Consider the following 16,078-nt stretch of genomic DNA (forward strand, 5'->3'; position numbering starts at 1 on the left):
ACGGAGCGAGACTCCATCTCAAAAAAAAAATTCTGAAAATGGATAGTGGTGATAAATGCTGTTCAACAACGTGAATGAATTTTCCACTGAAATGTACACTTTTAAAATAGTTTAAAAGTAAATAAAGTATTGCGGAGAATTACAAAACTAATGGTAAAAAGACTGAAGTTTGGAAAATCTTTTTTTTTTTTTTTAGACGGAGTCTCTGTCACCCAGGCTGGAGTGCAACGGCACAATCTCAGCTCACTGCAACCTCTGCCTCCCAGGATGAACTCCTTGAAATATCTTACCGCTTCCCTCAATAAGGAATTACAGAAAATCTGACTTATTTCCATTTCATACTTGTATGAATCATGATTGTAACTTTTTTCTGTCTCATCATCATTTAGTAACTTTTTTCACAGATAAGGGAACCAGAGTTCCAAAGGGCTTAAAGACATGACAAACACGGCCATCTGGCCCCAAAGCCTGTGCTCTGGGCACACCACACTGCCTTAACCTCATGCCAGCTCCCTTGTGGGGTCATGACTGTGTAGCAGAAAGGAAAGCATTTTCCAAAGACAGCACGTAAGGTGGCTCTGAGGAGCCTCTCCCTCATCTCTAAAGACACTACTTGAAAACCATTAGCCTAAGACAAAAGTGGACCTACCCAGCAGCTTAGGAACTCAAACACTCCCCAATCTCCAACTACACAGTTTACTTCATTTCCAAAAAAAAAAACCCAACAACAACAACAAAAAGAAAAAGCCAGAGGTGGTGGCTCATGCCTGCATTTTCAGCACTTCAGGAGGCTGAGGCGGGCGGATCACCCGAGGTCAGGAGTTCAAACCGGCCATGGTAAAATCCAGTCTCTACTAAAATTACAAAAATTAGCCTGGCATGGTAGCATGTGCCTGTAATCCCAGCTACTCGGGAGGCTGAGTCAGGAGAATTGTTTGAACCCAGGAGACGGAGGTTGTAGTGAGTCGAGACTGCACCACTGCACTCCAGCCTGGGCGACAGAACGAGACTGTCTCAAAAAAATTTTTTTTAAAGGGTAGTCTTCTTAAAGTCCCATCCAGAAAGAGATTTGGAAGGCAAGGACTTCTCCTTTACTCTGTATTCTATTTCTCTTAGGTGAAATCATTATTATTATTATTATTAATATTATTGAGATGGAGTCTCGCTTTTGTCGCCCAGGCTGGAGGGCAATGGTGCGATCTTGGCTCACTGCAACCTCCGACTCCTGGGTTCAAGCAATTCTCCTGCCTCAGTCTCCCAAGTGGCTGGCATTATAGGCGTCCACCACCACACCTGGCTAATTTTTGCATTTTTAGTAGAGACGGGGTTTTACCATGTTGGCCAGGCTGGTCTCAAACTCCTGACTTCAAGTGATCCGCACGCCTTGGCCTGCCAAAGTGCTGGGACTGCAGGCGTGAGTCACCATGCCTGGCCAATAATTAACTCAAGTATAATTATTACAACTGCTGTAGATTAAAACTCTATTTTTAAAGGGGAATGTATCCCACTCATTTTAACTTATATCACTATTGTCACTTACATGTGACATCTATATGTTTTTCAGGGCTTCAGCATACATCAAACTATTCTCAAAAAACCTGTGGTATGGAATAGGAACACTACACTAGAATATGGATGTCAGCACGTAGGATAGCTCATCATTCTCAAACTAAGGAGATAAAGAATAAAGGAGGTATTCAACAAATAAAGTCACTTTCCATGTCTCACCACTAAAATACTCAAAGGTTTCTGAATGAGAATTCATGTTACCATTCTTCTACAGTATTATGTCATACAAAATAATAGGCGGGGTGTGGTGGCTCATACTCGTAATCTCAGCACTTTGGGAGGCCAACCCATAATCTCAGCACTTTGGGAGGCCAAGGCAGGCAGATCACTTGAGGTCAGGAGTCTGAGACCAGCTTGGCCATCATGGTGAAACCATAAACATATAAAAATTGGCTAGGCACAGTGGCGGGCGCCTGTAATCCCCCCTACTCTGGAGGCTGAGGCAGGAGAATCGCTTGAACCCAGGAGGCAGAGGTTGCAGTGAACCAAGATTGTGCCACTGCACTCCAGCCTGGGCGACAGAGTTAGACTGTCTAAAAAATAAAAGAGAGAGAAAATAGGCCGGGCACAGTGGCTCACGCCTATAATCCCAACATTTTGGGAGGCCAAGGTGGGTGGATCACCTGAGGTCAGGAGTTTGAAATTAGCCTGGCCAACATGGTAAAACCCCGTCTCTACTAAAAATATAAAAATTAGCTGGGTGTGGTGGCGGGGGCCTGTAATCCCAGCTAGTGGGGAAGCTGAGGCAGGAAAATAGCTTGAACCTGGGAGGCAGAGGTTGCAATGACCCTAGATCACGCCATTGCACTCCAGCCTGGGCGACAAGAGGGAAACTCCGCCCCCCAAAAAAAAAAGAAAAGAATACTACTACTAAATAAGACATTTGGCCAGGTGCTGTGGTTCCTGCCTATAATCCCAGCACTTTGGGAGGCTGAGATGGGAGGATCTCCCAGCCCAGGAATTTAAGACCACCTTGGGCAACACAGGGAGACCCCATCTCTATTTTTTTAATTAAATTAAAAATAAATAAATAAATACAAAGGTTTTTTTGTTTTTTTTTTTGAGACGGAGTCTTGCTCTGTTGCCCAGGCTGGAGTACAGTGGACGGAACTCAGCTCACTGCAAGCTCCGCCTCCCGGGTTCCCACCATTCTCCTGCCTCAGCCTCCCGAGTAGCTGGGACTACAGGCGCCCACCACCACGCCCGGCTAGTTTTTTTGTATTTTTTAGTAGAGACGGGGTTTCACCGTGTTAGCCAGGATGGTCTCGATCTCCTGACCTCGTGATCCACCCGTCTTGGCCTCCCAAAGTGCTGGGATTACAGGCTTGAGCCACCGCGCCCGGCCAATACAAAGGTTTTAAAAGAGAAGAATTCATGTTACCAAAGGAAAAGAGGCCTATCTGTTCAACACAAATCTACTTGAGGATTATTCAAATAGAAGAAAATGAACATTTTTAAAATCACTAAAAAGTTATCTTCTAATGTTCCAAACAGATAGGAAGCAGCAGAGCACCTGGACAGAGAGAAAGAGTGCTTCTCGAGATTCTTCTAGGCTGCTGCACCCTATCTACAATCAGACAAGATGAACTGGAGGTGAGCAGTGTCTGAAGAAAATCTCAATGCTAACTAATCTCTTGGAGAATCCTGCATTCTCTAACCAATTGTTAGATACTATGGAAACAATGTGGGTTTTCAGATGCATTTTCCTAAACTCATCTTCCTCCAGTACAACATCGGGATCAGGAACCAGTGTTCGTGGCACGTCACTAAGGCTGCTTTCTCTGCTCACCCCCGAGGTTATACATCAACCACTCTAAACAGGGACTGTACTCACCTCAGCTACAGCAATGGACTGCACATCAGCATTAGCGATGAGATGGCTGTTCACAAGCGTCCCAGTGGCTGAGTCCCAGAACTGCACCTTCCCAGCAGAGTCCACACTTATGACAGTGCCATCGGACAAGAAGGCGACACCCCACACGATGCACTTCCGCTTAGACACGCCCATATACTGCCTGTCCACAATCATTTTATGAACAGCGCTTCCTGAAAAATCAGAAAAGCACACCTTTGAATGGTACTTGCTTCTCTGTTTGTCTTCAAAATCTGTCTGCGGCCAAAGTGGGAGGATTGCTTGAACCCAGGAGTTTGAGGCGAGCCTAGGCAACAAAGTGAGACCTCATCTCTACAAAACAAAACATAACAAACCAGCCTGTGGTAAGCATGATATGGTGAGCTGACTGAACACAGTCAGCCTATAAATGGTAGTTCTGGTGAACCTGATCTCGGAACTCCAAAATGGTTACCTGAAGAGAAGGGGTGTTGGGAGAGCCTAATAGGAATGGGATAGAAGGTGCGAGGGAGGGAGGAAGGGAGGGAAGAGAATGAGAACAGAAACCCCTTTTGGGGAGGTGAAATGGAAAGAGATATTTGGGACATTCACTTAACGCTGGTCAACTGCACACACACATTACACTCTGCTCTTTTCCAAAAACCCACAGGAAAGGGAGAGAACAGTGACAAAATTTGGGGAACTGGAAAGCAGACAAGTAGTGGCAATGGACTTAGCAGAGCCCTGAAACTAAGTCCCAGGTCAGCAGAGAGGAAGGCAGCCAAGAAGCCACCTGATTTATACTATGGAATCCTTAGACTCAGGAATTGGGGAACCCAGATATTCTAGAAAAGGAGTAAGTGGGGCTTCAAAGAGGGATCCGTTACCAGCTGGTAGACCCCCCAGATAGCCATGCCCTGACTAAGAAGCGGGGAAGCTCCCAAAAAGCACGTCAGCAGAACACTGGAGATGCTGTCTGAGGAGGGCTATCAGGCAGAAGCAGTATATGAAAACCAGGATTAAGCGAACATTCCTCATTGAATGCTGAGAACACCATTCTTTTTTTTCCCCTTAGAATGCTGATAGCCAGGCCAATACTCACCAGGCAGGAAAATGAAAAACCATTTCTGAGGAACATAACTGGCACAAAAGAAAAGATCTGAAGATTCTGGCTTCAGGGCTACCCGGAACAAGCAGTACAGCCAGATCATTCTTCAGTGAAACCCAAGCTCAGTAAGCCACATGATGCAGTGATGAGATGATCAACAGACACGAGGAAAGCCTTTAATGTGAAAGGCAGAGGCCAAACGGACTAACAGAAACAAATAAATGAATAACAGGGAGGAAACAGGCAGAGTGAAAAACACCTGACAATTATTAATAGCCTTTGAGAGGAGTTTCTGTATAATGAAACAAAAAGAGAATGCTATAAAAAAGAAGATTCAGGAAACAAAAAAGAACTCTGGAAATGTCAAAAATGAAAAACTCAACAGAGAATTCAAATATAAAAATGACAAACTCTCCCAGAAAGCATAGTAAAAAGAGAAAGAAATGAAAAATAAAAGAATTTCCCCCAGAACTGAAGGACATGGGTATTGCATGAAAAGAACCTACCAGGTGTTCAGAACAATTAATTGATCCACACACAAAGAAACCTAATTATTACATTTCATAACAGTAAGGAGAAAACATCCTAAAAGCTCCCGGAGGGAAAAAAATAAAACAGGTCCTATACAAAGGGATCAACTCGCAGAATGGCATCTGACTTGCTAATAATACAAGGAGCTGGAAGACAGCGGAGCCAGGGCTTCAGAATTCTAAGGGAAAAGAATTCCAACCTAGAATTCTTTTTCATGCACTCTTATTCAGGATGTACCAAAGGATAAACCAAGAAAGTGAGTAACACAGAAACAGGAGGTCCTATCCAATAGAGAAGCAAAGGACATCCTGAGAACAACGGAAAAATCAGAGTTCCAGATCTCACGGTTGTGCAGCAGGCCCAGAGTGGCTAAGCCAGATGGGAGTGGGTCAGAAGGCACTTATTCACAAAGATAAAAGTGGAGAAAGAAAATCAGATGGAATCGGCTGGGCGCGATGACTCATGCTTGTAAACCCAGCACTCTGGGAGGCCAAGGCGGGCGGATCACCAGGTCAGGAGATCGAGACCACGGAGAAATTCCATCTCTATTATAAAGACAAAAAATTAGCCGGGCGTGGTGGCGGGCACCTGTAGTCACAGCTACACGGAGAGGCTGAGGTAGGAGAATGGCGTGAACCAAGGAGGCGGAGCTTGCAATGAGCGCCACTGCACTCCAGCCTGGGTGACAGAGCGAGACTCCGTCTCAAAAAAAAAAAAACAAACATAAAAAACACAAAAAAACAAAAAGAAAACCAGATGGACTTGAACCTAATTTATGCAACTGGAAAAACGTGGGATTGTATCAGTAAGACAGAGACAGAGACACTATTAAACAATGATGATACAAGAAAAGAAAGGAAATTTACTATGTGAGTAGTATATACATAGTCATAATAATGAAAACATCAACTACTAATCTGAACAAAGTTATAATATAACCATACTGGGAGGATCAGGAGAAAGTGTGGATGCCTGTGGCAGACGGCAGAAAAAGAGGGGCAAGTCATAGAAGTCAGTAAAAAATGATCTAAAGCTGAAAAATCAAAATGTAGCATAAAAAGCATGCTAGGTGCTGTAGTGATAGATACCAAAAGAATCAGGTAAGGGTCACAAGTGGTTTGCCTTGAGGAGTGTGAGAGAGACACAGAAGGACTCCCTCTTTTTTGTAATAAGCTAAAGGAATTTTTTTGTTTGTTTGTTTTTTGAGACAGAGTGTTACTCTTGCTGCCAGGCTGGAGGGTAATGGTGCAATCTTGACTCATGCCAACCTCCACCTCCTGGGTTCAAGTGATATTCCTGCCTCAGCCTCCTGAGTAGCTGGGATTACAGGCATGGGCCACCACGCCTGGCTAATTTTGTATTTTTAGTAGAGACAGGGCTTCTCCATGTTGGTCAAGCTGGTCTCAAACTCCTGACCTCAGGTGATCTGCCTTCCTCAACCTCCCAAAGTGCTGGGATTACAGGCATGAGTCACTGCGCCCGGCCAGGAATTCTTTATATATGCATATATAACAAATAAAAAAATTACTTGAGCATTGAGGAAAAAGGTGTTTGACTTTTTTTTTTTTTTTTTTTTTGGACGGGGTTTCGGTCTTTTTGCCCAGGCTGGAGTACAATGGTATAATCTCGGCTCACCGCAACCTCTGCCTCCCGGGTTCAAGTGATTCTCCTGCCTCAGCCTCCCGAGTAGCTGGGATTACAGGCATGTGCCACCACCCCGGCTAATTTTGTATTTTTAGTAGAGATGGGGTTTCTCCATGTTGGTCAGGCTGGTCTCGAACTCCTGACCTCAAGTAATCCACCCGCCTCAGCCTCCCAAAGTGCTGGGATTACAGGCGTGAGCCACCACGCCCAGCCAACCTGTTTTATCTCTGTATCTCAGACAGAAGTACAGACATGTCCACCAAACAAGTTGAGATCAACCCCATCAATGAAGGATTCTATGAAGCCTATTTTCCAGGTCAAGAACAGAAAATACCATGGTTCTCTGCTTTTCTGATCTCATGTTTCACCAATTATGCTATGAAGACCTTACGTTCCTTAATGACAGAAACCCATTTTTACCAGGGACTGGGATCCGTAAATAGGTAATTCTACTGTTCATAGTACATGAATGTACTGTGAATGAATGTACTAGTTGAGAGAATTTTATTGTGCATTCTTATTATGATGAATAAAAAATACTACATCTTACTGAAGATCCAAGATTCCTCTAAAAGCAGTGGTAGTAATGCAAGACAGGAGTAAAATTCATTGCGGACATCTCAGAAGATTAATGACATGTTAGGCCACAAAGATCATGAAAGCATGACAAAGGCTCAAGCTTTTGAAAACCCAGAAATGTGAATCTGACAAACAAGACCCACACCCCCCCACCCCAAATGAACTGAGAAAAAACAATCACCTGATTTGACATCAAACACACTAATGTAGTCTATGGAACCAGCTGCAATGTGGGTACCAGACGGATGCCAGCTGAGACTCAGGATGCGACCTTGGGAGTTGTACAACAAAAAAAGAAAGTGACATACACATAAATATATACAAAGAGTAACTGAGCTCTTTTCCCACAATTATCTCTAGAGTGTTCTACAATCTTAGCTCTCTTGTCTACAGTACTCCCTGAAGCACCGTTTTGTAACAGATGAGGCACAACTCTGCCCTGTGATTGACAATGAAGTATTTGATACTTTCATAATGTATAAATAGTTAATGGAAGTATAAATAAATATAGCCTTTTAGGGATGAGGCTGGAAGTGATCTCACAAAATTTAAATGTGCATGCTTTTTGGCCCAGTAATTGCACTGGGAACTGATCAAAAAGAAATACTTCCATGAGGGCCCAAAAATATGTATACAAGAATGTTCATTGCAGTACTGGTTATAGTAGTAAAATAAATATACATATATATACACATACACACACCCACACACACACCTCCAGGTGTGGTGGCTCATGTCTGTAATCCCAGCACTTTGGGAGGCCAAGAAAGACAGATTGTTTGAGCCCAGGAGTTCAAGACCAGCCTGGGTAACATGGTGAAACCCTGTCTCTACAAAAAATTCAAAACATTAGCCGGGCATAGTGTTGCACACCTATAGCCCCAGCTACTTGGGAGGCTGAGGTGGGAGGATCACCTGAGCCAAGGAGATCAAGGCTGCAGTAAGCCGTGATCATGCTACTGCACTCCAGACTGCGTGACAAAGTGAGGCCCTGTTTCCAAAAAAAAGAAAAAAGAAAAAAAAATACATATATATATTTCAATAGAAATTAGGCTAAATAATTCCATTCCATAAAATGGAATGCCATGCAGACTGCCATGACTGGCACAGAAAGATGTCTGCAGTGGATCAAGTGCAAGAAATGTATGTACTTCTACATGAATACACAAAAAAGTCTAAAGGACTAGTTTCAAAACGTTGCCCGCAGAGTGGAAATGAGATACCTATTTATTAGAGATGGAGTCTCACTCTGTTGCCCAGGCTGGAGTGCAGTGGTGCGATCTCGGCTCACTGCAACCTCCACCTCCCAGGTTCAAGCAATTCTCCTGCCTCAGCCTCCCTAGTAGCTGAGACTACAGGCACCTGCCACCACGCCTGGCTAATTCTTGTATTTTTAGTGGAGATGGGGTTTCACCATGTTGGCCACACTGGTTTCAAACTCCTGACCTCAAGTGATCCACCCACCTCGGCCTCCCAAAATGCTGGGATTACAGTTGTGAGCCATCATGCCCAGCTGAAATACCTATTTTCTATTTCATACTTGGGAAAATGTATGAGATTTTTAAAAAGCATTGTATTACCTTTGTAATTGAAAAAGAACACCCAGGCCAGGCGTGGTGGCTCACGTCTGTAATCCCAGTGCCTCGGGAGTCCAAGGTGGGTGGATCACGAGGTCAGGAATTCGAGACCAGCCTGGCCTACATGGTAAAACCCCATCTCTACTAAAAATACAAAAATTAGCCAGGCATGTGGCACGCACCTGTAGTCCCAGCTACTAGGGAGGCTGAGACAGGAGAACAGATTGAACCTAGGAGGGGGAGGTTGCATTGAGCCAAGATCACGCCACAGCACTCCAGACTGGGCAACAAAGCAAGACTCTATCTCAGCAAAAAAAAAAAAAAAAAAGCACCCAAGAGATATTAAAAATGAAGCAAGAATCTGATCAGCAGAGGACAAGTAATACTAATGGACACAGAGGACAGTTGCTATCCTCTAGAAGATGGGTCACCAAACTGTGGCCCACAGGCCAAATCAGGCCCACTGCTTGTTTTTGTAAATAAAGTTTTTACTGGAGCACAGCCTTGCCCATTAGTTTCAGTATTGTCTACAGCTGCTTTTGCACTACACTGATACAGCTGGCAGACACTGTAGGGTTGTCAAAGCCTAAAATGTTTACTATCTGGTCCTTTACGGAAATATTCTGCCAACCCCTGTTCTAAAGGATCAATGCCAATTCAGCCCAGGTAAAGCCCAAGGATGGGCAATTGTTTATAAACTCCCTCATTCAACTTGAATGCTCCAGAAGGATTAAGAACCACAGTTCCTTGGCCAGGCCGAGTGACTCAGGCCTGTAATCCCAGCACTTGAGACCAAGGCAGGTGGATCACTTGAGTGAGACCAGGAGTTCGAGACCAGCCTGGTCAACATGGTAAAATCCTGTCTCTACTAAAAATACGAAAATTAGCAGGGCATGACAGCACATGCCTGGAATCCCAGTCACTCGGGAGGCTGAGGCACCAGAATCACTTGAAGCCAGGAAGCGGAGATTCCAGTGAGCCTAGATCACACCACTGCTACTGCCAGCATGGGTGACAGAGTGAGACTCCGCCTCCGGGAAAAAAAAAAAAAAGAACCACAGTTCCTAATGACAAAATTGTAATACAAGACTTCAGGTACGCTTGTTAAAACATCACAAAAGTAAATGATAACTAATAAATTGACCTCCACAGAAACACTAGCTTTACAATTTTGGATTTCTGGTTTTCTATATTATTACTTAACCAAGCAGTCACAACTATGCTATACAATAGGTAAAGCCTGGGCTGGGGAAGGCTTCTAGCACATATCCTCCCTGTACTCAGTAGAGATAAAATATTACTTGGATTCATGGGAAAATATCCCATCTCCAGTGGCACAGAAACTTAACTTCTTGTTAAGGCTATTTACCGCCCCACGAAAAATGACCCTTACTTTTCTGCCGATCAAAATTTCTTTCAAACTGGATTTTGTCTGGAGTAATTTGAAATAGTTTCACAGATCCATCTTCACAGCCAACCTATTGCAGAAATAGGTAGTAAACAGACAAGATAAATAGTAAACATTTTATAGGACTAAACACACACACACACACTCTCTCTCTCGTTCTCTCTTCCTCCTTAAAGCTATCAGTTGCCCTGAAAGAGAAAAATCATTTGTGAGAGAAACAAAGTACTAGTTACCAAGAAACTAATAGTGTATTTTCAGTAGTCTTCATATCCTAGACAGAAAACAGACTGGTATTAAGAGTTCTAATTAGTGGCCCCATTCCTGCATATGACATGAATTAGAAAGACCTATTAACATTATAACCTAAATGAAAACACCTTAAGATATGGTGCAAATTAGTGCTGATCAAAAAGAATGAGACTCATCACAGAGAATTAAAGATCTGGAAGCACCCATTCTAATGGTAATTATGTGAAGGGTCTCAGTGTGTGGTCCAATTTTTGAAACACTGTGCTGAAACACTGGTGCACAGGTTAACTTGCTGAAGGGACTCTTAGAACTCTTCATATAACGATGTGCATTGGGAATTTACAGCAGGATTAAACATGCTGTATTTCTGAAATGAAATTTATCATAAAACACAAAACATACCAAAACAAAAAAACCTCTACATCTCCAAATTCCATAGAACACAGTTTGCGAAATGTTGAACTGATGTAATCCTATCATTTCATAAATGAATCAACAAGGTCCAGACAAGCAGCAAAAAGAATAATGGGGATTTTTTTTTTTTTTGAGATGGAGTCTCGTTCTATTGCCCAGGCTGGAGTGCAGTGGCACGATCTCGGCTCACTGCAAGCTCCACGTCCTGGGTTCATGCCATTCTCCTGCCTCAGCCTCCCGAGTAGCTGGGACTACAGGCGCCCGCCACCACGCCCGGCTAATTTTTTTGTATTTTTAGTAGAGACGGGGTTTCACCATGTTAGCCAGGATGGTCTCGATCTCCTGACCTCATGATCCGCCCGCCTTGGCCTCCCAAAGTGCTGGGATTACAGGCGTGAGCCACCGCGCCTGGCGCTGGGGATTTTTTAAATCTTCAGTATCAATTTCAACCTTGTAGTTGGGGTTGCCACATGCCATAATACGTCGTTACTCTCCTATAAGCACAGGCAAGAAAGTTTGAGCAGGCACAAGAGAAATTTTGGATTGAATCACCAATAGTTGCTTACTAACCAAAAGTTGAGAGCCACTGGGGCTGGCAGCCATGCTCCAAATAGGTCCTCCAAAGGCATCCACAGCATACTTGATGTTTAATGCCTGTAAATCATACTCCATAATCTCGCCATTGAGTCCAGCACTAAAGAGTCGCTGTCCTTCTGCCCAGCACAGAGCTTCTGTAGCCCGAGACTCATGACCTGGGAAAAACTGCAGAAACACCATAACTTCTCAACATTCCCACAAATTCATCAGGTACCAGTACTGAGTGGTCACAGGCAACATGGCAAAAACAACTTCCCCATAAATAACTAGTGTGGAGTTTTGTGCTCTCAGATCATGCCTACTGACATTTTCGTTTCTTCAGCTCAAATTCTAACTACTTTTATACAGTTAAATTTGTTTCTTTTACTAGGACTAGTTCAGCAAAACATTTTCAGCAGAAAAGGTTTAAACTGCACTCCAGTCTGGGAAACAGAGGGAGACACAGTCTCTACAAAAAATATAAAAAGTAGCCAGGTGTGGTGGCACACACTTACGGTCCCAGTCACTACGGAGGTTGACAGGGTAGGATTGTTTGAGCCTGGGAGGCAGAGGCTGCAGTGAGCCTTGGTCTCCCAAAGTCCCTGGATTATAGGCGTGAGCCACTGCACCCAACCCAAAAGTTTTCATATCTATCAAGGCATTTTATTCTTAGACCTGCTTGACAAAAAAGGAACTAAGTAAGTGTAACTTTTCCTATTTCTTTTCTTCTTTTTTTTTTTTTGAGACGGAGTCTTGCTCTATTGTCCAGGCTGCAGTGCAGTGGCGTGATCTTGGCTCACTGCAAGCTCCACCTCCCAGGTTCACAACATTCTCCTGCCTCAGCCTCCCGAGTAGCTGGGACTACAGGCGCCCGCCACCATGCCCAGCTAATTTTTTTTTTTTTTGCATTTTTAGTAGAGACGGGGTTTCAACGTGTTAGCCAGGATGGTCTCGATCTCCTGACCTCATGATCTGCCTGCCTCAGCCTCCCAAAGTGCTGCGATTACAGGCGTGAGCCACTGCGCCCAGCTCTAATTTTTCCTATTTCAACTTGAGAAGGCCAAGATACATATTGGTTAAGTGGGTTGCCAAAAGTGCCAAAGTCAATTGCATGAGGTGAATGAAGGTCTCCTTACTCCTAGCTCGTATGTTCATATTCTTTTCACTTTTTTGTTTTTCGGAGATGGAGGTTTGCTCTTGTTGCCCAGACTGAAGTGCAATGGTGCAATCTCAGCTCACCGCAACCTCCGCCTCCCGGGTTCAAGCGATTCTCCTGCCTCAGCATCCTGAGTAGCTGGGATTACAGGTATGTGACACCACGCCCTGCTAGTTTTTTTGTATTTCTAGTAGAGACGGGATTTCTCCATGTTGGTCAGGCTGGTTTTGAACTCCCAACCTCAGGTGATCTGCCCGCCTCGGCCTCCCAAAGTGCTGGGATTACAGGCATGAGTGAGCCACCACACCAGGGCCACTTTCATTTATTTTTTTTTTTTGAGACAGGGTCTCATTTTGTCACCCAGACTGGAGTGCAGTGGCCCGATCTCGGCTCAATGTAGCCTCAACCTCCTAAGCTCAAGTGATCCGCCCGCCTCAACTCTCCAAATAGCTGGAACTATGGGCATACAACACCACACCTACCTAATTTATTATTTTTTTTTAGAGATGGGGTCGCACTATGTTGCCCAGGGTGGTCTGCACTCCTGGGCTCAGGTGATCTGCCTGCCCTGGCTTCCCAAAGTGCTGGGGTTACAGGTGTGAGCCACTATGCCCTAAAGTTTTCACTTTAACATACTAATTTTTTCTTGCTGAGAGTCACTGACAGAGCTAAGCAATCATATCTAGTAGGAAAAGGAATATAAGGAAAGCAGGAAACTAGCCTGAGTTAATTAACTATTGAAAAATAAAGAAAACAGATGAAGGAGAAAAGAAAATAAGGAACACTAGGCAAGCAATGGTTGACTTAACCATTCAACAAACATTTACTAAGCAGTGGCTCTGTACGAGGCACTTGATAAATGGTGGGAATGCAGATGTGATTATCACTGACGTGGTTCCTATTCTCATAAAACTGGAAGTTCTGCATGGAAGACATTAAAAAAACACACAAAGTATATAGTTATAACTGTTATAAATGACAAACACAAAAATCACAATATAGCCATGACTGTTAAAAAAAAAAAAAACAATAAAAAGAAAACCAGTCTGGCATGGTGGCTCACATCTGTAATCCCAGCATTTTGGGAGACTGAGGTGGGCAGATCACTTGAGGTCAGGAGTTCAAGACCAAGCTGGCCAACGTGGTGAAACCTCGTCTCTACAAAAATAAAAAAATTAGCCGAGCGTGGTGGTGCACACCTGTAATCCCAGCAACTTGGGAGGCTGAGGCAGGAGAGGGAGGCGGAGCTTGTAGTGAGCCAAGACCACGCCACTGCACTCCAGGCTGGGTGACAGAGTGAGACTCTGTCTCCAGAAAAAAAAAAAGAAAAAGAAAAGAAAAAGAAAGAAAATCACAGGATGCAATAAGCACACACCATCACATGTTCTTCATACCACAGAATGTAACCCATTTGTGGTGGGCCTGTAGTTTTTAAATTCTGATTAGTTCTTCAGGGGTGAGCTTAGTAAATCATCCCTTTCCACATTTCCTAAACCCACCTCTCAGGGAAGGCAATTCTCTATTAAGGTTCTATGCCTGTGTTTCAATTTATCGTATTTATTTTACAGGTTGGAGACTGTACACTTACGTTTCTCCCACTGGTCTTTGAGCTCTGTAAAGGTAAGGCCTCTGACGTCTGTCTTAGTACCCAGTATTTGCCACTCATTCACTGAGAAACATTTACTGAATGCCCAAATTCCAGGTACCAGGCTGCTGGGCACTGAATTCACTCATTTGCCCATCTATTCATTTACATCACAGTACCCAGTACATAACAGTCATTCAACATGTACTAAGATGTTGAACCTGAAGAAAATTACTAGTCAGTGACCTTGGAGGGGAGAAGAAAAAGGACTAATAGACCTCCGCATACACCCAAAGGACATTTTACCTAATTTTAAATCTCCTTTACTACCAAATGTAGACATGTAGATCTACATCCTCTCAGACAGATGAACTTTGGAATCCACCTTCCTGCCATCATGTCACCAAAAAGTTTCTGATATTAAAATATCTTATCATTTTTTTCTGAATTGACAATGAAACAGTACTGACACTCCCAGCAGGAAATGTTGCTTACCAAAGCTGCAATGGTGTTGAGACTGATATACCAACAATTTCCCTTCCTGTGGCCAAAAGATCCAACAAACCTCAGTTTCCAATGACAGGCAGTGAGATGACACATTTCTAGGTAGGACCCTTCTAATCAACATTACACAGATTGAAACTGAGCTTCTCTCATCAGTTAGACAGGAGATCTCAGAAGTTCGGTAGTTCTAAACAACTTCAGCGGGGCTAGGAAGTCCTCTATTAGTTTGATTACAAAAGACAAGTTTCTTGAACTTCAGAAGAAATTAACATGAAAACACCATATCAGACTCCCAAATGACTTACTTTCTCCTGAAAGTAGTTTGCTGACAAGTTATAAACTTCCACAGTGCCATCTGTTCGTGAAACAGCCAATCTGTTTGACTGGTTATTGTAAGCCACACAGCGGATTCCTGATGGAACATAATTAAAGAAACGTACTCGATGGACCTTAAATTCACCCATTCCTGCGGGGGGGGAAAAGAGAGTCATTATTGTTAAATGTTAACTGCAGTATGTCACATATAGTATTCAGTTCCTTAATATCACTGTTCTGGACAGTAGGCTCCAACATCTCCCTGAAGTTCATTTCCAAATAGCTACTAACAATGCCCCCCACCCCCAAGAATTGCTCAATCTTCAAAAGCTCAGGATGGTTTGAATAACAAGGAGGCTTCAGCAAAAAATCAAAAAGGGTCCTACTCCATAGCTCCAGAATTCCAATGTCGGGGCGCCTAGGAATCAGCATTTTAGCAAGCATTTCTCCTCAACTCTATTGCTAAGTTTGCAAACAACAGACCTAAACTGAGGTAGTGATAGTAAGGCTGATGGGGAAGGCAGAACCGAGCTCCTCTTGAGGAAGAAGCGACAGGGTTTGACTTACTCTGGCTGCCTGGTCTGACGTCTGTCACTTACCCTACCCCGTCCCCCCGACGCCGGCCAACATACATGCTGGGCCAGAGTAGAGACTGGGTCTTGTTCGCCCCTCACTCGTCTAGCTTCAAGATTAGGAACCCGCAGACAGAGCAGGCGCGTTCGGCAGGGCCAGGGCGCCTGAGGCGCGCGCGGTCTTCGCCTCCCCTTCCTTCTCCCAGAGTCTACAGAGTAGCCCCCACCCAGCCTCGGGACAAGGAGACCCTCGGGACAAGGAGATCAGCCGGACGCCGACTCTGGGCCGGCCCACCGTGTAAGACTCCCAGCTCTCGCAGCCGCTTCCCACGCCCCTTCCCCAACTCACCAGCTGCCGTACTCTCCCCTTCCCGGCGCTCGCCTCTCTCCGCCCCGGCCCCACGTGCGCGCGCGCTCTCAGGCTCTGCCCCGGAAGTGCTCCTGGCGCATAGTCGGAAGT

General features: G+C 44.3%; 1 protein-coding gene across 2 annotated transcripts in view; it reads right to left on the minus strand.

The window, feature by feature from the left end:
- The window catches only part of CIRH1A (cirrhosis, autosomal recessive 1A (cirhin)), a 51,546-nt gene extending 35,474 nt beyond the window's left edge, over positions 1-16,072 (minus strand). Inside the window, exons 1-6 of one of the 2 annotated variants that reach the window (XM_011931988.1) lie at positions 15,968-16,072; positions 15,037-15,197; positions 11,481-11,672; positions 10,233-10,317; positions 7,444-7,533; positions 3,404-3,615 (exon numbers count right to left, since the gene is read on the minus strand). In XM_011931988.1, the coding sequence (XP_011787378.1) occupies positions 3,404-3,615; positions 7,444-7,533; positions 10,233-10,317; positions 11,481-11,672; positions 15,037-15,195 (738 nt within the window). In that variant the 5' untranslated portion in view covers positions 15,196-15,197; positions 15,968-16,072. The remainder of the gene's footprint in view (positions 1-3,403; positions 3,616-7,443; positions 7,534-10,232; positions 10,318-11,480; positions 11,673-15,036; positions 15,198-15,967) is intronic. The other variant, XM_011931989.1, reaches the window with a different exon arrangement.
- Between the last annotated feature and the right edge of the window lie 6 nt (positions 16,073-16,078).

This window comes from Colobus angolensis, unplaced genomic scaffold, assembly GCF_000951035.1.
Source record: "Colobus angolensis palliatus isolate OR3802 unplaced genomic scaffold, Cang.pa_1.0 Scaffold93, whole genome shotgun sequence".
In the NCBI taxonomy this organism is placed as follows: Eukaryota; Metazoa; Chordata; class Mammalia; order Primates; family Cercopithecidae; genus Colobus; species Colobus angolensis.